Raw genomic sequence first — 24,617 nt, 5'->3', positions numbered from 1 at the left:
TCAATTCTTAGGTAAAATCTGTTTTCAGTGAGGACTTTCCCATTACTGAGATAGGAGATGGCAGTTGTTACTGAGCAGATTCTATGTCGATAGAAGATTGAGGAGGGGCGGCGCTGTCTAGCTCCTCCCTCTGCCTCTAGCTCCTCCCTCCTCCCGTCGTCATAGAATCTCTTCAGTAACAGCTGCTATCTCTTATCTCAGTAATGGGAAAGTCTTCACTGAATACAAATTTTACATCCGAATTGAGAATTTTGATAATGACTATTGATGAGCGAGCACTGCCGTGCTCAGTACTCGTAACGAGCAGTAGGATGCTCAGATTGGCTTGACTTGAGTACCCGGGTATAATGGCAGTCAATGGGGATCCTAAGCATTTTTCGAGAAGATTTCACAGAAAAATGCTTGAGTTCCCCGTTGACTTCCTTTTTATAGTTGGGTACTCAAGTCTCGCCCATCCAAGCTTCCAACTGTTTGTGTACTAAGCACCAAGCATGGAAGTGCTCACTCATCACTAATAATGACTGATCAATTCTGGCAGAGAAAGAAGCAAATTTATCTGATAAGATATATTACAAAGTTGCTTATTTTCATGTGTACGAATGATTTATGAAATAAGAATTAAATCGACAGTTATACTTTAACTTATTATTCAATTCATTGCTTCCCTTACTTGACACCTATGTAGTGAAACCTCAGTCCACAGCAATTACTGTGAGTAGACTGCTTTCGAGTAGCCTGAAGTGTGGATGTGATAAATGCTCTTGCACCTTCTCACGTGTTTTGCCCACACATTCCCGACTGATCTGAACCATCAAACAATTGAGAACAAAATGGTACCAGCTGTATATTTCTCATCATTTGGAAGCTTTGGTTGTCTGACATCTATATTTCAATAATTTTTACTTGGGTGCCAATGAATTAAGCTAGATGATTTGTAATTCTTAAATTCTGATTTTTTTTTTTTTTTGTCTAATATACTGTTTTATGACTTATTAATATAGTAGGATACAGAACATTGATTTCAATGAAGTCCGTGTTTTGGTCTTATTCGCCTGGGCAGAGCATGAGCGTTCTCTCCCCACTGTGAATGAATGGAAGCTGCACAAAGTGAAGGCGCATAAAGCATTATAGTGGTAAACCCCATCTGAAAGAAACCAGTCAACAGTTTCACGCTGCCTTTATCATGTACAGCATAAAATCCAGACACTCCCTCATACAGATAGCTACGTATTGGTCCTAAGAGCTGCGGTGTCTTTGAAAACAAGCTTGTATGGAGAGAAGTCTGATGGGCAGCTCACTTCAGCTTTTTCCCACACCCCAGATCAGTTTAAAGGCATATTCTCAATTTTGGAAGTTATCATCTATCCACAGGTTATCCACAAAAATTGAGCTCTAAAGATAATGTGCATTGCTACTCTATTCATTCTTAACCCCTTCATAACCTTTGACGTAAATTTACATCAAAGGTTGTGCCCCTGCCTTTGATGCGGGCTCACATGTTGAGCCTGCATCTTTCCCTGCACGTCGGCTGCAGCTGACATATGCCTCCAATAGCAGGAGATCCATCCATGGCTGTTAACCAGTTAAAACCCACTGTAAATCTCTGACAGAGGGATTTAACACGCAGCGCAGGGAGCACATCCTCCCCCGCCCCCCTCACTCCCATCGGCATGCCCATGAAATAACTATCATCCTGTGAGCGCCGGCAGTGATCCAGCATTCATAGATTTCTGCTATACTGATGCCATTCCTTTTACAGCACAGGTGATCGCAGCTTCAAGTCCCCTAAGAGGATTAGTACCTACAATAAAAAATAAAATAAATATCAGTTCAAATCACCGCCCCTTTGCCACATTGAAAATAAAACCATGAAACAAAATACGCCAGAATTATGTACTTTTGGCCTCCACAATATTGCAATAAAAAACAATAAGAGGCGATCAAAACTTCGCATCTACCCAAAAATGGTATCCGTAAAACGTAAGTTTAGGGTGCAAAAAAATAAGCCATAGAGCACAAAAAAATAAAAAATGGTACGGTTCTCTGCTTACTAAAGAAAAAAAAAATTGTTGTTTTTTTTTTTTTTTTTTCTTTTTTCTTCACTAAGTCGTGTCTAACCAACCTGTTGGGGTTCTATGAGGGGGTAAGTGCAAACCTGGATATTGGTAATGCAGCTGATGTGATTTATTTGGACTTTGCAAAGGCATTTGATACTGTACCACATAATAGGCTTATACTAAAGCTCCAGAAGCAAGGACTGGGGGAAACTATCCAACTGGGTAAGGAATTGGCTAAAAGATTGGAAACAAAGAGTAGTCATAAATGGTACATTCTCTAAATGGGCCATAGTCAGCAGTGGGGTGCCGCAGGGATCTGTGCTAGGACCGATTCTTTTTAATCTCTTTATTAATGACCTTGTGGATGGGATTGATAGTAAAGTGTCAGTCTTTTCTGATGACACCAAACTATGTAGGATATTAAAAACTGACCTTGATAGTACAATATTACAAAACGATATGGATAAGATGTCAGAATGGGCAGATACTTGGCAAATGAGATTTAATGTTGATAAATGTAAAGTAATGCACCTAGGACGGAGTAATCCTATAACTGCGTATACATTAAATGGAAGTAAACTCGGGACTACAGAACAGGAGAAGGACTTGGGTATTCTCATTACAAATAAGCTGAGCAGCAGCATCAATGTCAAGCAGCAGCTGCAAAAGCAAACAAGATTTTAGGGTGTATAAAAAGAGAGATTAGATCCCGTGATCCCAACGTATTGTTACCCCTCTATAAATCACTTGTAAGGCCACATCTGGAATATGGGATCCAGTTTTGGACTCCACATTTTAAAAAGGACATTCAGAAGTTAGAGTCAGTTCAAAGGCAGGCAACTAGACTACTACAAGGAATGGAAGGCCTCCCATATGATGACAGGTTGAAAAAGTTAGATATGTTTAGCTTAGAAAAAAGACGTCTCAGAGGAGATCTCATTTATATGTATAAATACATGTGTGGTCAATATAAAGGACTGGCACATGACTTATTTCTTCCAAAGACAGTACTAAGGACCAGGGGGCACTCACTGCGAGTGGAAGAAAAGCGATTTCGACCGCTAAATAGGAAAGGGTTCTTTACAGTTAGAGCAGTCAGACTGTGGAATGCCCTACCACAAGAGGTAGTAATGGCAGATACTATAACAGCTTTCAAAAAAGGGCTGGATGATTTCCTCAGTACACACAACATTGTTGGTTATAAATGACTTAGTGACCAAATGTAGAACTGGTGGAGGAAGGTTGAACTAGATGGACCTAGGTCTTTTTTCAACCTTAGTAACTATGTAACTATGTAACCACTTTAAATTAAAAAAAAACCCCTAAAAATAAAATACCCAAAACAACTCTACATGTTTGGTTTCTATGTACTCATACTGACTTGGGGAATCATACTGCCAGGTCAGTTTTACCATATAGTGAACACTATAAATAAATTATGGAATTGCACTTTTTTGCAGTTTCACCGCACTTGGAATTGTTTTTGAGTACACTATACGGTAAAATGAATGGCTTCATTCAAAAGCAGACCTTGTCCTGCAAAAAAACCAAGCCCTCATACAGCTAAATTTTGAATGAAAAGTTAAAAAAAAGTTATGGCTCTTGGAAGAAGGGGAGATAAAAATGGAAAATTGCAAGGTAATGAAGGGTCATTGGGACTGCCAGAGGTTACTGATTGCTCCCTTGGCTGGTATTTGGCACCCACATAAGATAGTGTGGGACAGCAGTGCTCATCGTTGATCTCCGTTTCATTCATGTGCTTCGGAACGCTGATTGTTGGGATCCATGGAAGTAACTGGATTATGCCCACCCTAGTCATCATAAAGTTATCTCCTATCCAATTGATAGGGGAAAAGTACCAAACTAGAGAATACCTTTGTTTAATTCACACATTTCTCTAAATAGGAAGAGGAGTTAAAGGTTATAGCTAGGGGTAGGGTCATCTTCTGGTCCTCCGCCTGTCACCTGTGTGTCTGACAATCACTGATTATTTGGTGACCTGTCTCGTTTTTGAAGATTCGCACCACTGTCACCGTCATTGTGCACATGCCGCCCACCCCAATGTGATACCATGGCTGGCCTTCAATAAAATAGCCTCTGAAGAGGCGCATGGACAGGTTGAGATTATAGCTTAATGCGCCAATATCTCAATCTGCGCGAGCACCGCCTCTAGCACAACTTTACTGAAGACCAGCCGTGAAATCGCTATGAACATGTGCTGCCCACCCCACTGACAGCAGCAATGTGAAATTTCAAAAAAGAGGCAGGTCACTGAATAATCGGTTACTTCTCATAGGCACACAGAAGGCAAGTGGAAGGGCGAAGAAACAGTCCTGCCCCAATGTACAGAGCTGTCATTAGAATATATCTTCAGAGGCTGATTAAGCAAGAACCAGATATTGGATTCCTTCACCAAGCATCAGTTTAATTAGTGTGAGGGCTCTTTCATACATCTGTGCAACACGGTCCATGCACAGACCAGAATGCACGGACTGTTCATGGCTTCCCCGACCAGAGTGTGACAGCTTCGTGTATTTCTGAGGCCCGTTTCACACGTCAGTGGAAAAACTCTGACGTTCTTCACTGACGTGTAAAACGCGAACATGTCCATCCATGTTCCGTGATTCACGGCACACGTGGGTTGTCCACGTGCGATCCGTGATTGCAAATGGACATTACTCGCTTGCCTTCGCTCCTGCTGTCCATGGTGCTGAACTCCTCGGCTCTGCAGCGTCCGCCCACCACTCTCTGCAGCTACTTCCGGGTCGGCTGTTCCTGCTTTCATGAATATTTATGAGCTGGGCAGGAGCTGCAGAGAGTGGAGGGTGCACAACGAATCGCTGGAAAGGTTAGTTGAAAATGTTTATTTTATATGTCGGTGTTTTTATGGTACGTGTTTCACGGATCACACCATAGTGTGGTTTGTGGGTCATCAGTGATGCCAGAAAAAAACGGACTTGTCTCCGTGCAGAATCACGGACACGCGTGTATGCTGCACGGAGACACGTCCAGTGAAAAATCACTAATGTGTGAGCAGACCCATTGATTATAATGGGTCTGCGTATGTCAGTGATTCTGGTACGTATAAAAAAAAAAAAAGCACAAACGTACCAGAATCACTGACGTGTGAAGGGGGCCTAAGGCCTCTTTCACATGTCCGTGAAAATCACGCACGTTTTTCACGGACGTGTCAAAGGTGCATATTGCCCTCCGTGTGCTGTGTTTATAACAGAGAGAGGTAGAAAAGGGCTTTTTTTCACTGCGCCAATGATCACTGATGAATATGTTGGATTAATGTAACTTTATTTTGCACAGGTCTACGCGTTTCTGGAGGCTCAGCTCCCTTCTTCAGGACCGACAGGCACAAGAAACATCAAATCATTTGGGATTTGATGTTTCTTGTGCCTGTCGGTCCTGAAGAAGGGAGCTGAGCCTCCAGAAACGCGTAGACCTGTGCAAAAAATAAAGTTACATTAATCCAACAGATTCATCAGTGATCATTGGCGCGGTGAAAAAAAGCCCTTTTCTACCTCTCTCTGTTATCAGCCGCCTGGGGTACTGCTGCCGTGATCTGGATTTTACATGCTTTTATAGGAGTTGTGACTTTCACAACTCTATTTGGTGAGTAGGTTTGCTCATTGTATATACCCTGCATATATTAGGGTAAGACCCTATTGCACTTTTCTTTCCACAGCCTTTTATCCTTTTGACTGTGCTGTGTTTATGGCACACGTGTGTTCTCTGTGTGTTATCCGTGATAACACATGGAGAACCGGAACTTTCTGCTCACCTGTCCCTGGCGTTGCTGTCCGTGGTGCTGATCTTCGGTCTCCGGTCCTGCTGCAGCTTCCGGCCGACAGTGGAGTGAATATGCAATGAGCATAATGAGCGGGGGTCGGAAGCGAGTGACAGCAGCGGCAGAGAAGGTTAGTATAGAAATTCTTGTTTTTTCACAGACATGTGTGTTTTCTCCAGTGCGTGTCACACGGATCACATCCGTGCGGTCTGTGTGATGCCGGAGAAAAATGGACCTGTCTGTGTGGAGCACATGGGCACATGTATGCTCCACACGGACACACGGTCCATGGCAAAACACGCATTTTAATGGGTCTACGTGTGCGCGTGTCTTCGGCATGTGAGGAAACGGACCAAACATGTACCAGAGACACGAACGTGTGAAGGGGGCCTAAGATGCAGTCGCGCTCGACACAGGAGACCCGCAGCCAGTCTATTGCATTCTGGCCTGTGCATGGACCGTGTTGCATGAACATCTGAAAGAGCCCTGACCGCCATTATGGCCATGCCTTTCCTTTTATATTGTTTATCCTGCTGATAGGTCTCTTTAAAGTTCATATACATTATGTTTAACACTATAAACAATCGCTGATCAGATATGGTACTTTTCTGTTGTTATACAATCATGTACAATGACAGACTGAAGAATCTGTAATGGTCTGCCATTATTCTCAGCAGCACAGGTCACTGGAGCTTATAGTCCTTTTTTTAATTGTTTTTATATATCTGGTCCTATATATGCTTTCAATAAAGCTATTTTTTAAATATATTTATCTGTTAGTTTGTGTAGTAGATTTGTTTTGCCCTGATCATACACCAACTTTTCTCTTTATTCATTGTTTAGATTTTTTTTTTGTTGTTTTTTTAAAACAAAGTGCAGGTGAGCATGAGTGTCCACTGCTCCAATTCAATAGTGTACTTCAATCCCTTGGGATCAACTTAAGTGATCTGTGATGGTCAGCACAACAGAGTTTAAAGGGAATCTGTCAGTAGGATCAACCCTTCTAAGCCGTTGACATGTGCATGTAGGTCATAGGAAGCTAAATAAAACCATACCTCTGCAATCCAATGTGTTATTCCAGAAAAATCCACTTATTTTTAATATATAAATGAGCTATTAAGATCTGTTAAGGGCGTGACACATATCTCAAGAATCTGCCTCCAGAGCTCAATTGAAGGGAAAAGGATTGTTACCAGTGTGAGACATGTAATGACTGACAGTCTGCTCTCCTGATCTACATGTCTCACTCTGGATATACCCCTTTTCATTTCAAATATGAACTGGAGGCAGATTTTGAGGCAGATTTTTCTTTCACCCACTGCTCATTTACATATTGAGGGAAAACATGTCTATCTCTGGAATAAGACATCGGATCGCAGATATCAAGGTATCATATTCAACTTTTTATAACCTTTATGCCAATATGATGGCTTAGTAGGGTTGATATTACTTACAGATTGCATTAAATGTGCTTTAAGTAGTAAAGGAAGATTAAGAGTTGTCTCAAGTTATGTGGTTAAAATTGAAAAGTGCATTTAAAGGGAATCTGTCGCCAGGCTTTTGCTACCTAATCTGAGAGTAGCATAACATAGGGGGCAGAAGTCCTGATTCCAGTGATGTATCACTTACTGGGCTGCTTAGTGTAATTTTGATAAAAAATCACTGATTAATTGTCACTATAGGACTACTTGGTGTGTTGCATATTCATGAGCTCTGTATAACTGCTAGATCTGCAGCAGAGAAAACATTAATTTTATCAAAATGACAGCAAATAGATCAGTAAGTGACACATCACTGGAATCAGGATCCCTGTCTCTACATTATGCTGTTCTCAGATGGGGAGCAAAACCCTGGTGACAGATTCCCTTTATACTGGCGATACTCATCTTATTAAAAATCTTTTCTGTTTTGAAAATTAGAGGGATTTTACATTTTATAGTCTACAGCTCCTTGCCTAGGTTTATGGCCACGTTGCAGTCTAGGTTGTGCGCTAGCGGACTCTTTACAGAATTTAGTGGCTAGCTTAAGTCACCCTGTGCTTCTCCTATGTTGCAGACGTAAAGCTGCATCAGTCATTGCTAATCGACCAGTTCCTATAGAGTTTGTGGATTAAGGAAAACTGAACCCAATATGTAGAAGGCCTTAAAGGGAACCTGTCACCAGATTTAGTGACTATAAGCTGCGGCCACCAACAGTGGGCTCTTTTATATACAGCATTCTATCATGCTGTATGTAAGAGCCCAGGCCGCTGTGTAGAACATAAAAATCACTTTATAATACTCACCTAAATGGTCAGTGCGATGCAGACTGGTCAGATGGGTGGCTCCGTTCTCCGGGTACAGCACTTCGTCCTTCGGCCATTTTTGTCCTCCTTCTGAAGCTGGAGTGCATGATGCGTCCTATATCATGCACACGCACCGGCATTGAGGTTCCTGAGCAGGGCAGATCAAAGCATTATATTGCGCCTGCGCGGAACCTCAATGATAGCGCTTGTGCATGATATAGGACGCGTCATGCACCCCGGAAGAAGGAGGACAAAGATGGCTGAAGGACGAAGCGCTGCACCAGGAGAACGGAGCCACCCAGCTGACCAGTCTGCACCGTTTAGGTAAGTATTATAATGTCATTTTTACGTTCTACACAGCGGCCTAGGCTCTTATATACAGCATTCTAACATGCTGCATACAAGAGCCCACTGGTGGTGGCCGCAGCTTATAGTCACCAAATCTGATGACAGGTTCCCTTTAAAGGAAATTTCTCACCAGGTTTTTGGAACCCCAGCATATGCAGTAAAGGAAAAGATCTACCAGTTCTCTGAATGCTGAGCTCTGTATATCCCACCCATACCACTGATTGACAGCTTTCTGCCTATGTACAGTGTGCACAGGAAGCTGCCAATCAGTGGTGGGGGCAGGCTTATACAGAGCTTATGTGTATGAAGTACTACATGTTCAGCAGGTTTACAAGTCCTCTAGTGATATTGTGCTAATGAGTGTTTTTATGAAAACTACAACATGCAGCCCAGTATGTGACACATCACGGGTATCTGTATGTTATGCTGCTCTTCGTGGCAGAAACCTGATGACAGATTTCTATAAATGTTCCCTATTTATCATCTCTCAAATAAAACCCTGTGTACCCTTACAACCATTGAGCAAAAGCGTTTTTGTTTTTCTTTCTTTCTTGGATAGTACATTTTTTCTGACTTCTCGGGTGAATGTTACTCCCTGTATAAAGTACATCCTGTGATAATATTTAGTTAAAGGCTACAGTTAAAAACAAAAACATGGCTGTACAAAGAATATTTATTTAAAAAAATTGGGACTTCCAACACAGAGGAAGTGGATTAATGAACAGATGCAAAGTGGGTAATTGCTGTCAGATGGCGGCCCCCCTAATTCAGCAGGCAGATTATCAGATACCTTGTTCTCACACAGGAAGGAAATGCAGTGCTAATAGGACAGTTTCATTGTTGGGGTTATGTCGGACCAACTCTTTGTTCTAATTATAGCTATGCATTTTATGTTCAATTTGGGCAGTGCTGGAGTTGTATTTGTTAATGGAAAACTCCCAGCAATCCGTATTAAAAAAGCTGTAACAAAGTAGCATCGGTAGTAGTAGGGCTAGTACGGTATTACACAAGTGCGTAGACTGGAAAGAAGTACATATCCAGTATACGGTATGTAAAAGACTCTCCTGATATTTCAGTACAGTGGAACCTCGCTTAACGAGTAACCCACTTAACGAGAATTTCGCTTAACAAGCAAAGCTTTCTGTAAATTTGTAACTCTGTTTACGAGAAAGCTTTGCTGTACAAGCGAAATACTCACCGCACACACTTCCGGTTCCGTACATCCACAGCGTTCTGACCCGCACTTGCAGTCCACACAAACACAGACAAGCACGTACAAACGCACACACGCACGCACATACAGTATTATGCTCACCTTACCTTCCGTTCCATCGCTGGTCTCATGATTCTTGTAGTTCCCGGGTACATCGCGACGTCCTCGCGGTGAACTAAAAGACCCAGGGGGCTGGCGATGGAACGGAAGGTAAGGTGAGCATAATATGTGTACCTTCCATTCCATCGCCGGCCTCCTGGGTCCTGTAGTTCACCGCTCCACTCCAGGCTGTGCATCGGCAAGCATAGCGACGATGCAGGAACTTCCTGTCACCGCTACTCAAAGGCAGCGTGCTGGCCAATCAGAGGCAAGCGTCTCCTGCCTTTGACGTCAGCACTCTGGCAGCGGAAGTTCCTCCCTCGTCGTTTTGGTAACCCGATACACAGCCCGTACTGGAGAACAGCAAGTCCCAGGAGACCGGCGATGGAACGGAAGGTAAGGTGCGCATAATATGTGCGTGCGTGCTTGTGAGTTTGTGTGTGTGTTGTGCATGTGTGGAATGGCACAATAGGGGACCAGGATGGGACACTTAACAAGTTGTGGAACGAATTGTCTGCATTGTAATGATTTCCTATGGGAAATCTTGCTTTGCTGAACGAGTAACTTGGTTAACAAGCACACTCCCAGAACGGATTGTTCTCGTTAACCAAGGTTCCACTGTATTTAAAACATAAGAGAAAACGCAGGAACCTGACGCGTTTCGGACGTGAGTCCTTAAGCTTAGGACACGATAAGGACTACGATTAAGAACTCTAGTCCGAAATGCATCAGTTCATATGTTTTAAATATTGAAATAGAGAAGTACTTTACATATACTGGTGCTGGATATGTACCTCTCTCCTGCCTGCAATCTGTGGATGCCAGCCACATGGATCCATGCATCAGCATTAGAGACTATAGCTTTTTCGCTTGAATATGGACAATTTTGAGCGAACGGTGACCTGATCACGTTTTCTTTCTGTCATAGGATTAGACTAATTTAAAAGAAATGTACATTGTCACCTAGCCTGCAAAATTCTAATTCTAGTGTGTATGACCAATGTTTAATGGTTAACTGTGCATGATACAGAATAAGATGATCTAATATCTTCTAAAGAATCACATTGTATATATATTTCTCAGCTTTCAAGAAGAAGACAGGACTCTTATCATGAAAAGTCCCGAGAACACCCGGATGATGGTGAGTTCAAATAATTTCTCTTTATGTGAATAGAAGTGACCTATTAGACAAGACCTTTTAAAGACCCTTGAATTAGAAGTCGATCTAATCTGCATTTTCTTTGTAAATCAATCTGTTGTAGCAGAAGAAGAAGCGGAGTGTAGTATTGTTCAGTTACATTGCTAGCAGCAAATCCCCAAAAATGTCTAGTTCTGTTGATATATTGTTGTAGACCGGTTCCCTGCTTGGAAAGAACAGCTCTCGCTATCGCAACCATTTCTAGATACATAATTACGGATGAATGAATACCTCAAATATTCGGCTACGCCCGTATTCGACGAATAGGTCGCCGCTATTCGACTATTTGCGAATATTCGATACGCAACGTAAGTCTATGGGAAACCCGAATAGTTGCCAAATAGCAACTATTCAGGCTTCCCATAGACTTGCATTGCGCATTGAATATTTGCATAGCGGCGACCTATTCGTCGAATATTGCCGGATATTTGTGATATTCGATCATCCCTAATAATAAAACATTTGAGTGGCTACATGCAGCTGATACTATCGATCAGTTAATTTTTTGGGGTGCCTTTATGCTAATTGTGGTCATATACATCAAATGCATGTTGGCAAGACTTTATGATTTCCGTAACTGATCCCATAGTATGGTAGTGTCCAATCTCTCCCCCCAATGGCAAGAGAAAGGACTAGAAAGATAATTGGCTCATCTCAAAGATGATTGGCTGCTGTCAGAGACTTAAAGGGGTTGTTTGACTTACAAAATACAGTCATGCTCAAAAGTGTTGGCACTGTTAAAATATTTTCAGAAAATGAAGTTTTCTCCCAGAAAATTGACGTTACACATATTTTGTTATACCATTTATTTCCTTTGTGTCTGTTGGGACAACAACAAAAAAAATAAAGGGGAAAAAAAGCAAATTGGACATAATTTCACATACAGCTCCAATCATGTGCTGGACAAAAATGTTGGCACCCTCAACCTATTATTTGGTTGCATACCCTTTGGAATAAATAACTTCAATCAATCGCTTCCTATAACCATCCATAAGCTTCTTACACCTCTCAACTGGAATTTTTGACCACTCTTCATTTGCAAACTGCTCCTCGTCTCATATTTGAAGGGTGCCTTCACCCAACAGCAATTTTAAGGCTGGTTTCACACTACGTCTTTTTAACATCCGTTGAAAACGTTATTTTAGCGGAAGTACGGATCCTGCTTTTACAGCAAATAACGTATGCAAACGCATCTGTTATTTTGCAGGATCCTGCACTGGATGTTTAGGGGCGGGCATTGGAGTCATGTGATCGGGAGTGAGGGGAACTAGACTGGGAGGAGGCTTCTGACAGCTGCAGACGCTGGTAACCAAGGTAAACATCGGCCTTGGATACCCGATAATTTATCTTGGTTACGAGTGTCTGCAGCTGCTAGGAGCAGGGCTGCCTGCACGCGTAACCAACGTAAACATCGGGTAACTAAGAGAAGTGGTTACCCGATATTTACCTTGGTTACGAGTGTCCGCAGCTCTCAGGTGGGAGAGAGAGGAAGGGGAGGAAGGGGGAAAGACAGAGATAGAGAGAGAGGGTGAGGGAGGGAGTAGAGAGATAGACAGATCACGCGAGACTGGTTCTGGGCATGCTCAGTACTTTCTGGGCATGCTCAGTACAAAAGCAGGATCCTGTCTATCAGCACGCCAGCGTTCACCTGCGTTTGCATGCTGTTTAGTCAGGATCCGGTGACTTGCAGTATTTTGACGCAGCTCAAAAACGCTACAAGTAGCGTTTTTGAAACATGTTAAAAAACTGCAAGTCACCGGATCCGCACTATAACGCAGGCAAACGCAGGTGAACGGATGTTAACGCGAGTCCATTGCAAATGCATTGAAATGAAAACGCATTTGCACTGGATCCGTACTTCCGCTAAAATAACGTTTTCAACGGATGTTAAAAAGACGTAGTGTGAAACCAGCCTAAGATCTCTCCACAGGTGTTCAATGGGATTTAGATCCAGACTCCTTCCTGGCCTCTTCAGAACTCTTCAGCACTTTGCTTTCATCCATTTCTGGATGCTTCTTGAAGTATATTTGGGGTCATTGTCCTGCTGAAAAACCCATGACGTAGGACGCAAACCCAGCTTTCTGACACTGCGCACTATATTGCCCCTTTTTGGTTATTTTCAGATTTCATGATGCCTTGTACACAGACAAGGTACCCAGTACCAAAGGCAGCAAGACCACCCTAAAACATCTTTGAACATCTACTATATTTGACTGTAGGTACTGTTCTTTTCTTTGTAGGCCTAATTTCATTTTCGGTAAACAGTAGAATGATATGCCTTACCAAAAAAAAAAAACTTCTTATCTTGAGCTCATTTGTCCACAAGATCCTTTCCCAAAGGATTTTGACTTAAGGCCCAGTCACACACAACGACTTACCAGCGATCCTGAAAACGATGCGACCTGATAAGGATCGCTGGTAAGTCGCTTGGAGGTCGCTAGTGAGATGTCACACAGTCAGACCTTACCAACGATGCAGTAACGATACAGGTCGCAGTAGCGACCTGTATAACGATCTCAGCAGTCACTGTGACCCTGTCACACAGTGTCAAACACAGCGATGTGTCCTGCCCAGCAGGACATAGCCTTTGAAGAAAATGGCCTGGACCATTCGGCAACGACCGGCGACCTCAAAGCAGGGGCCTGATCGCTGGTAGGTGTCACACATAATGAGATCGCTACTGCGTCACAGAAACCGTGACTCAGCAGCGATCTCGCTATGTGTGACGGTACCTTTACTCATGTTCATTTTGGCAAACTGCTGTCTAGCTTTTTATGTCTCTGTAAGAAGGGGGATCCACCTGGATCTCCTGCCGTAGTGTTTCATTTAATTAAAATGTTGACAGTTCACGATGACACTGATGCAACCTGAAGCAGAAGAGCCAGAACTTTTTTGAAACTTGATTGGTGCTTCATATCCACTATCCAGACTTTCATCAATTTTTCTCTGCCGTCCAAGTCCAGGGATATCAGCCACAGTGTCATCGGTTGTAAACTTCCTTATTGTGTTAGACACCATGGATAAAGGAACATCAAGATCTCTGGAGATTGTTGATATTTTTCAACAATTTTGTTTTTTAAGGCCTCAGACCCTTCTCTTCCCTTCTTTATTTTCTTCATGCTTGGTGTGGCACAAAATGCACAGATTGAGTTAACTTCACACCTTTTTATTTAGTTTGAGTTATGATTTTCATATTGCCCATATCTGTTTCTTGCCTCCAGGACTTTGAATGAGCATCACATGCTTGAAACAAAGTTATCTACCCACAATTTTGAATATGTGACAACAATTTTGACCAGCCCATTTTTTTTTTTTACGTTTTGTGTGAAATTAAGTTAAGTTGTTTGTTTTTTTTTTTTTTTTGTGTGTTGTTCCAATACACACAAAGGAAATAAACATGTAATTGATATAAAAAGATGAAGTATTTCTCCCATAAAATTATAAGTTTCAACAGTATAGACAGTTTTGAGCATGACTGTAAAATGTTTTGAAGCATTTTTTTTTTTTTTTTTTAGTTAATAATTTGAGGCATGTTCTGCTCCCAGCCCCCCTGATGATTCAACACAGGCTGCTCTGAAGGTCTGCACATGTCCAGAAGTTTGCCTGATCTGCGTGAAAGTCATAGGATGCAGCGATGCTGCAACTTGTGAACAGGTCAGACTCTGCTTCTGAAGCTGGCGCAGACCCTTTAGAACTCATGTTCTGGATCTGTGGGAGTGCTGGAAAGTGGGTATGCCTATTTTTATTATTTTAATACTATGAAGAAAAAAACATTTTCACTGTCGGACTGTCCCTTTTTTAAAGGGAATTTGTCAGCACTAGTGATGAGCAAGGGTTCTTGCCACTGCTCGTTCCTCGATTGAGCATTGGGGTTCTCGGATGTGTCTTGAGTTCCAAATATAATAGAAGTCAAAGGGGTTCTCAAGCATCTTTTTAAACTCTGATGCTCGATCGAGTAACAAGCAGTGGTGAGCACGCTCGCTCATCACTAGTCACCACCATTGTGTAAACTACAAGTAAGCATCATGTAGAGTTTCAAAAAGTCACAAAATATATTTTCTTGCTGTCTTTATACTCACCCTCCATACCCTGCTGCAATCCAACTAACTTATCGCGCTGAAGCCATAGGTAGTCCCCCCCCCAATGTTATGTCGTGCCACAGAGTCTTCCACGTGCAGATTAACGGCCCCAATCCAGCTTCCTTCAGCCCTACCTTCACCCTCATTATCAAGTTTGAGATAAAGTAATATTATTATTTATTATTATAGCGTCATTTATTCCATGGCGCTTTAGAAGTGAAAGAGGGTATACGTACAACAATCTTTAACAATACAAAACAGACTGGTATAGGAGGAGAGAGGACCTTGCCAGCGAGGGCTCAGTCTACAGGGAATGGGTGATGGTACAATAGGTGAGGACAGAGCTGGTTGCACAGTGGTCTACTGGACTGAGGGTTATTGTAGGTTGTAGGTTGTAGGCTTGTTGTAAATGATGAGTCGTCAGGTTCCTCTTGAAGCTTTCCATGGTAGGGGAGAGTCTGATATGCTGAGTTAGAGCGTTCCAGAGTATAGGGGAGGCATGTTTATTAGGAGTGAGTATGGAGGAGCTCAGAAGTGGGCTTAATTTGTGGATGATTGATGTATAATTTATAACTTTTTACTAACAAATTGCAGGGGTAAGCTGGTTACTATTGTGCCGCCCCGGTGTTAGTAGGGGGGGCTCAGATCCGGGATCATCGTGGCTCGAAGGGCCCGGACCCGCCTTGGCGGACACTTGAATCTGTAAAAGGGAGATATTTACAGGGGAAAAGTTTATGACGCCACCTGCGGGTTGTGGTAATGGGAGTACCGCTGCTGCTGGAAGGAGTACCGGGGCAGATGGTATGGAGCAGCAAGGTATCAGTCCCTCCGCAGGTAGGGAAGGCCCCAGGCTAAGGGTGTTGCTAGATTTGGGAGGACAGGGTGCAGGCGACCAGAGTACTCACTGCGGGTAGTTGTGGTGTTGGATGAGGTTTAGAAAGGAGACACTCTCACAGTAGGTAAACCAAAGTCTCTGTGTACAGCTGCCGGGTGCCAGTCCAAGTACCCAGTCCCAACGGTGTCACTTAGTGATTCGGAGCCTGCCTCCATGCACAATTGTTGTCCGTTGGTGGTCCCCGTGGCTTGAAGCTGTTGGGGGCCCTGCTCACTATGTGTAGTGTAGCTCTGCACTTAAGGGCTGGCACTTGGGACTTTAGTGGGTTACTATCTGGAAAAACCCTGCCCCCCTCGTTGTGCTGATGCCCTCAATCTCTGAGCTTGTAGGGAAGTCCTTGGAGATCCTCTCCCTTTCAGGTGAATTGTCAGGACGTTGAATCCGCTCCTGACCTAGGGTCCTATACCCCATCGTGCTCGGTACCGGTCAGTTCAGTTGGGGCCTTCTGGTGCCGACAGTCCTCCAAGACTACGTCCGTCACACCCTTGTCCAATGTCCCTGCTACCAGTCCCTGACTCCTCTGGACCCAAATCACTACTTGTGACCCAATCAGTTCCCCTAGCTCCCCAGGAGCTCACTCTCCCAGATCCTCACTCACAGGAGCCTACTTCCTCTCTCTCTTCCCTCTCTTTCAGTCTCCTCGCCACCCTAGGTGGGTGGCCCTTTTTCCAGCTAAACCAACCCACTGGTGTGTCTGACAGTGACTGATGTGAGGTGATTGGGTTTTGTAGTGCAGATGGGAGTGACACCAGTTTCTTGGGTACCTGGAACCATGGGGGGTAGGCCCTGCACCCTGGGTAAGGATGCAGTTCCCTGTGGCACCCTGATGTATTCAGGGGCGCCACTATATATATCACTATGCTCAGCATCAGGTAGGGTATAACATGATCAATGATCGTTCAGCCAACAGTTATCCAATGTGAATGTCAGCCTTTATTACCTTTTCTCCCCTATAGCGAATGCCGGAACACTTGGCAGTGCTGTTCTTTATATGTGGAGTTATTGAGATGGCTCTCGGCATTATAATGTGTGTGGCCACCTTTTTTATTTTAGTGGATAATGGACAGTGTGGCCTCCCTTTACAGCCCTGTGAAAATTAATTTTTAACATGGTCTATATGGAAGTATGTCTATTTTGAAGTCAACAAATCGGACAGCTGGGCTGCAGAATAACATCAGCTGAAAAGATTACTAACCTTCTTCCAGTAAAAACATACCTCTGACTATAAAAAAACGCTATTTGAGGTAAAACTAGAGAACCCTGATTGAACATGCTTAGATATTTTTCACCACATTTTTTCCTAATCAGACAGTCTGTAGAAGTTTGTATACAGAGGCAAATGGCCAAACAGTATAAAGTCTGAAATGGTGTTTTGGCCAGAAACCGTTGTTGGGAGTAAATGTGGTACTTTACTGAATAGGATACTTTACTAATTCTGGGAGGCAACCAAAGGACTTCCAGATGCACTTGAACCCTTAAGTGTCAGAACCCCGTTAAGATAAAATATTAGCTGACACTCCATTACAGATCAATAGACTAATAAGTTATTTCCGACTTTACAGCGAAGTTGACGAATGTTATTTCAGTGGGAGTTGTGTCGGAGAATACTGTTCTGAATGTCAGACTCATCTTCTTACTTTAATGAATGTGCAAAGCAAAAAAAGATCCAGCGTTATCACATTTGGTAACAGACGGTGCTAGTGGCCAAAGATATAATGTTACAAATGAAATTGTGTTCAAAGATCATTTCCAACATTAAAAAGTAAAATTGAACCAGGTAATTCTTCTATGTTCTGATGATCGTACTGGTTTTCTTTTTATTTCTTTATTCCTTTATTATATTTCCTATCTTTTATATAGTGGCAACATATTTTACAGCTCTGAACAGCTATTGAAACAATTTCCATCAGTCCATAAAATCTAAATTCCCTAGCTGAGACACGCGCATGCGTCAATCGGCTCATCAGGAAATAATTTTAACTAATTCTGCTCAACTTTTTCCGGTATATAGAGATTTTAGAAACGTTAAGTAACAATCATTATGGTTACCATTATAATTAAATAGCTGGGTGTATTTACTTACTGTTGTAGCTATGGAAATACCAAAATATAGGTTGTCATACACATTAGACTACAACTGCAGTGGCTCAGTGGTTAGCAATGCAGTCTTGCAGTCCTGGGTTTAAATCCGGGTGTGAGACCCGAATGCACCCGGCTGCGGCGGCCGGCCACCACCACCTTGGTTTACCACTGGACTCGTCAGTTTACTCACGATTGAATAAATCAAACACCCCCCCGGTCTGACCAGGTGCGCCGGCCCCTGCAATCACCACCCTCATCACGGAGACAGTGGGCTCCGGGGCAACCATCCCTACCCACGGAGGGGTTAACAACCAGCTGCCATCCCATCGCCCCTGGGTACCCCACAACAGCAGCGGTGGTGCCACACTTCACAACACACCGCGGGTGGCGTCACAGACAGTTTACAGCAAATCCCGTACAAATACGTCCCCTTTTATTTGGAGTGTCCGCGTGACCCCCGGGTCTGGAAGAATCCTTCGAGCCTCACTGCGCATCCAGATCCGAGCAGCCCAGCTGCTGGCATGGGGGCGGCACACTTACTTTATAATTGTTTTCCATCCAAGTTTTACCAGTGTTTAACTGAAACATTAACCCCTTCACAACCCTGGATGTACCAGTACATCCAAGGTCGTGTCTGTCCCTTTAATGCAGGCTCTCCCGGTGAGCCTCTATGGTCCCCCACACGTTAGCAGCTCATGTCATTTCATCAGATCAGTTAACTGGCGTGGATGGATCTCCAATCCACCAGATCCTGTTAAGCAGTTAAATCTCTTTGTCAGTCTTGGACAGTGGGATTAACACGCGCCAGTCAGTAATGACCCCTGTCATTTTCATGACGTAGTTCCTGTGAACTCCGGCTGAGAGCGATCATTCACAGGAGATCGGCATGTAGTGTACCACGGGGACTTGGGGTACTAGTCACCGGGCCAGTGGTTTCTTGGGGTAGCTGTGACTGGCCTGACCCAGCTCCGTGACCCCGTCGGCTACATGTTAAACAACAACAGCAAACAAACAGTACAGATGGGGATGGAATAAGGGTGACGGGTCCCTGGGAAGCGTGTCAGCGTTTGCAGCGGTGACTGGGGTCTTGGCCTCCTCCGCCGCCGACCCTTCCTGCGACTTGTCTTCTCCCAAGGGCAGTACTGGATGGTGAGTGGGGATGTTTCACAGCGCCACCCGCGGTATGCGGCCAGGAACTAGCCGCCGCTGCACAGCCTATCTCCGGGGTAGGTGTTATGTGCAGCCGGGATGCTATCGTTCCCCACGGGCGAAGTGGGGTACCCCGGGAGGTTGGTGAGAAATGGGGGCGGCAGTCCACCGGAGTGCAGGGCACGGCAGTTACTCAGTCACCAAGTGCAGGTTCCAGTCACTTTATTTGCTGGCTCAGGTGGTATCGCACCCCGCGTGCTGATCCTCGCCATCAGAGACTCCGGTCGCTTCCCGGGTAGGTCAGAGGCTGGATCCGGTTTGGTAATCTGTGGCCTTTCTCCTCCATGCACAACTCTGTACTCTCCCCCGGTCCTGGCCCGTACAGGCCGGCAGCTTGGGCCTCTCGTGGGTCGGACCTCTCTCCCATCTCCCCAGGCTCCCTCTCTGCTGCAATGCCGCGGCCACCCGAACTGGGGTTCTGTACCTCTCCTGTGCTCAGTCCCATGCTCTGGTGACTGCTCCCCTTTTAGTCCACGATTACAAGTGCCGGGTCCCGTCTCTCTAGGTGTTACTGGCCCAAGCTTGGTTGTGCTCTCTGTTCAGTGTTATATCCAGACAGCTCTGTTCTGCCTCCCTGAAGGCCTGACGGCCTCCCTTCAGGGAGCTACACACTGTGCGTCTGCTCTCTCATGCCCAAGCTTGTTCTACCTGTCTAAAAGTGAAACTGCAATGTTCTCTACTCCTAACTGCTCATGCCCCCACTTTTGCAAGTTGCTATGGCAACCACTCTTGACCTAATTAGTGGAGGCCACTTGGTGTCTGCCAGGAAGTAAAGGTACCTTCACACTTTAGCGATGCAGCAGCGATCCGACCAGCGATCTTACCTGGTCAGGATCGCTGCTGCATCGCTACATGGTCGCTGGTGAGCTGTCAAACAGGCAGATCTCACCAGTGACCAGCCCCCAGCCAGCAGCGACGTACAAGCGACGCTGCGCTTGCACGGAGCCGGCGTCTGGAAGCTGCGGTCACTGGTAACTAAGGTAAACATCGGGTATGGTTACCCGATGTTTACCTTAGTTACCAGCTCACACCGCTTAACTTAGCGAGTGCAGGGAGCAGGAGCCGGCACTGGCAGCGTGAGAGCTGCGGAGGCTGGTAACTAAGGTAAATATCGGGTAAGTGGTTACCCGATGTTTACCTTAGTTACAGCTTACCGCAGGCTGTCAGATGCCGGCTCCTGCTCCCTACACATTCAGGATTGTTGCTCTCTCGCTGTCACACACAGCGATGTGTGCTTATCAGCGGGAGAGCAACAATAAAAAAACGAACCAGGGCTGTGTGTAACGAGCAGCGATCTCACAGTAGGGGCCAGATCGCTGCTCAGTGTCACACACAGCGAGATCGCTAATGAGGTCACAAAAAACGTGACTCAGCAGCGATCTCAGTAGCGATCTCGCTGTGTGTGAAGCACCCCTAAGTGTGTGTGTGTGTGTGTGTGTGTGTGTGTGTGTGTGTGTGTGTGTGTGTGTGTGTGTGTGTGTGTGTGTGTGTAAACATTGTTAACCCTTTCCTAGTGACTGCTTCTCCCTGCTGTATGGTGGTGTGAAGTGTGTGTAGTAACCAGATTAACATCTTCCTGCCCGGGGAGGATATAATGATATACCCTGTAGCGACCAATCTCAGGGGCGCTACAAGCATTTCTGCTGTACAGAGCAGAGCTGAAGCATCGCTCCGTACAGCAGAAGTGATCGGACTTTGTCAGCTTCAAGTCCCTAAGGGGACTAGTAAAAGTAATGTGTTTTTAAAAAGAAAAAAAATGTAAGCAAAACTAAAAAAAGTTTAAAAAAATTTGATAAAACCCCCCCACAACTTTAACTTTTGCCCCATTTGAAAATAAAAAAAAAAATCATAGACCCTGTGCCCACGGGAGATCGTTCGTTCCTGCGGACTTTCTGCAGGTATTTCCACAGGTTCACGCAGCAGCTCCCCGGAATCTGCAGTTATCCATTGTTGCGGAATGGTTGTGGAAAACATGAGGAATTCAAGCGTTATTCCTACAGATTCCCCCCCCCCCCCCCCCGTATCTTCATAGTAGAAAGGCAGGAAAGCCGCAGGATAATCCGCAGGAATAATTGACATTCAGTTCATTGCGACTGCGGGAAATACGCAGCATTTTCCGCATGTGCAAAATCCTCAGCATTGAAACAGCACTCCCCAAATCGCATAGGCTAACATAGGGAGTGTCTTTACTTGCGCAAACCTGCGGATTTATCTGGAAAATCTAGAAAATACGCAGGTTTTCCACAGCAAAATCTGCAGGTATTTTCTCCCGTGGGCACAGGGCCTTAAGCGGGCTTTACACGCTACGATATCGTTAATGAATTATCGTCGGGGTCACAGTGTTTGTGACGCACATTCGGCGTCATTAACGATATTGCAGTGTGTGACACTTATGAGTGACCTTAAACGATCGCAAAAGCGGTCAAAATCGTTTGCCGCGGAGAGGTCATACTGAAACAAACAATCGTTTTCTGCTTATTAGCGATGTTGTTCCTCGTTCCTGCGGCACCACACATCGCTGTGTGTGACATCTCCTTACCTGCCTCCACCGGCAATACGGAAGGAAGAAAGGAAAGGAGGTGGGTGGGATGTTACATCCCGCCCATCTCCGCCCCTCCGCTTCTATTGGACGCCTGCCGTGTGACGTCGCTGTGACGCCGCACGGACCGGCCTTTTAGAAAGGAGGCGGATCGCCGGCCAGAGCGACGTCGCAGGGCAGGTAAGTAGTGTGACGGGGTTAAGCGACGTTGTGCGGCACGGGCAGCGATTTGCTCGTGTCGCACAACCGACGGGGGCGAGTACGATCGCTTGCGATCTCGCTAGCGAGATCACAACGTGTAAAGCCCGCTTTAGTGTCTCCGCTTTCATAAATGCCCAATGTATCAAAATATAAAATGAATCTGATCGGTAAAGAGATAAAAAAAAATCAAAACGTCAAAATTACATTTTTTTTTAATTTTTATTTTTAATTTTTTTCAGTGACCGCAACATTACAATAAGAGGCAATCAAAACATCACATCTACCCAAAAATAATATAATTAAAACTGGCAGCTCTAGGCCCAAAAAAATAAGAGGCTGCACAACCCCAGGTCCTGAGAAATGACAACGTTACGGGTGGTTCATGAAAAATGGCGCCAATAATACATTTCTCCTTCTCCTTCTTTTTTTTTTTTTTTTTTTTTTGACGATCTGTGTTTTTTGTTTTTTTTAGTTGCCATTAAAGTAAAAAAACAAAACAAAAAACTATACTTGTGTTGGTATCTACAAACTCAAACCGACCTAGGGACTCCTACTGGAAGGTCCGTTTTACCATATAGTAAATAAAAAAAAAAACATGTTTGCAATTTCGCCACACTTGGAATTTGTTTCCCGTCTTTCAGTCCAATATGGGGCAGAATGAATGGCGTTCTTCAAAAGTACAACTCATCTCGCAAAAAAACAAGCCTCATTTGGCTATAGTGATGGAAAAATAAAAAAGTTATGGCTCTTGGAAAAAAAACGAAAACGAAAAAATTGAAAATCACTGGGTGGTGAAGGGGTTAAGAGTCCAATGAATAGAAAAGTTCAGTCTACAAGTTTTAATAAAGAAAGAAGGGGGAACCCCCCCCCACACACACACACACACAAAAAAAAAAGGTCCTACAATTGGGTTGGTGCCTGAGGAAAAAGTGGGTTTATTCCTGGTAACGCTCCCATTGATGTGAGGATCTAGCCTAAGGCTGTTAAAGCCCAATGGGCAAATGTCTGACCTAACGATCTGTATTAGATAAGAGGCTTAGAAAGACAGCTTCTAAAAGACTTTCCATCCAACGTTCTAAGGCCCTGTGCGCACTTGCGGGTTTTAGCCGCGGATTTCTTGTGGTTTTGCTGCATGTTTCACTGCATGTTATGTTCATAACATCTCTGCAGTGATTCACCAGCAAAACCTATGGGGGAAAAAAAAGATGCTGTGCGCACTATGTGGATTTTGACAACTGCATGTTTTGCTGCGGGATTCCCGCAGCAAAAACAATTGCATGTCACTTCTTTTCCGCACGTCGCTGCAGCATTGCACTCCATTGACTGCAATGTAATCAAGAAATCCTGCAGGGAATAACGCAGGCAGCAAATTCTGTGCGGTTCACTGCGTTTTTCTGCGTTATTTCCCTCCGGTATTTCACGGTTTCGGGACACAATGTTCAGCACTGCCCTGCGTTTTGCAAGGAAGTGATGTCATTATGACAGGATGAGGAAGCGGAGCAGAGAGTAAACACACACACATCACACACAGACACAGAACACACACACATCACACTCACACAGACACAGACATATACAATACACCTACAAATCAAACGGACATATAGAAAAAAAAAAGCACGTGGGCTCCGCCGTATTTTTACCGTCCAGCCGAGGTAAGCACACAGTGGCGGCCCGGTATTCTCAGGCTGGGGAGGGCAAGCACCAGGGTTAATGACACCCGCCCTCCCCCGCAGCCGAGAATATCAGCCCGCAGCTGCCCCGGGACTGTCGCATCCATTATGCGGCAGTACTGGAGTGTTCCCGGCTCTTCCTGTTGCCGTGATGCGGTGGCAATCAGGGTAATATAATGAGTTAATGGCAGCGCGTCGCCGCCACTAAAGGCCACTTTACACGCTACGATATCGGTGCCGATATCGCCATCGTGCATACCCGCCCCCATCGGTTGTGCGACACGGGCAAATTTCTGCCCGTGTCGCACAAAATCGCCCGGACCCGTCACACGGACTTGCCTACTCTGCGACGTCGCTATGACCGGCGACCCGCCTCCCTTCTAAGGGGGCGGTCCGTGCGGTGTGACAGCGACGTTACAGCAGCGTCACTGAACCTGCCGCCCAATAGAAGCGGAGGGGCGGAGATGAGTGGGACGAACATCCCGCCCACCTCCTTCCTTCCGCATTGTGGCTGGGACGCAGGTAAGGAGAGCTTCCTCGTTCCTGCGGTGTCACACTGAGTGATGTGTGCTGCCGCAGGAACGAGGAACAACTTCGTTACTGCTGCACTAACGATATTTGAGAATGGACCCTCATGTCACCGATGAGCGATTTTGCACGTTTTTGCGACAATGCAAAATCGCTCATGGGTGTCACACGCAACGGCATCGCTACAGCGGCTGGATGTGCGTCACAAAATCCGTGACCCCAACGAGATCGCTGTAGCGATCTTGTAGCGTGTAAAGCCCGCTTTAGTCCAGGCTTAATCATGGCAGCGTCTATGTGACAGCTGACATGATCAACCCGTAAGTAAAGTGATTAAACACAAAAACCGAAAAATCCTTTCTTTTAAATAAAACACAAAAAAAAGCCCCTGTTTCACCCCTTTATTAACCCCCCCCCCC

At 44.8% G+C, this 24,617-nt stretch overlaps 1 protein-coding gene across 2 annotated transcripts in view; it reads left to right on the top strand.

Moving 5' to 3' along the window:
- The window catches only part of LEF1 (lymphoid enhancer binding factor 1), a 228,127-nt gene that overhangs the window by 5,744 nt on the left and 197,766 nt on the right, over positions 1 to 24,617 (top strand). For both annotated transcript variants that reach the window (XM_075349250.1, XM_075349259.1), the window contains exon 2: positions 10,881 to 10,938. In XM_075349250.1, the coding sequence (XP_075205365.1) occupies positions 10,881 to 10,938 (58 nt within the window). The remainder of the gene's footprint in view (positions 1 to 10,880; positions 10,939 to 24,617) is intronic.

Source organism: Anomaloglossus baeobatrachus, chromosome 1 (genome assembly GCF_048569485.1).
Source record: "Anomaloglossus baeobatrachus isolate aAnoBae1 chromosome 1, aAnoBae1.hap1, whole genome shotgun sequence".
Lineage (NCBI taxonomy): Eukaryota > Metazoa > Chordata > Amphibia > Anura > Aromobatidae > Anomaloglossus > Anomaloglossus baeobatrachus.
This window is presented reverse-complemented; position numbering and strand designations above follow the sequence as displayed.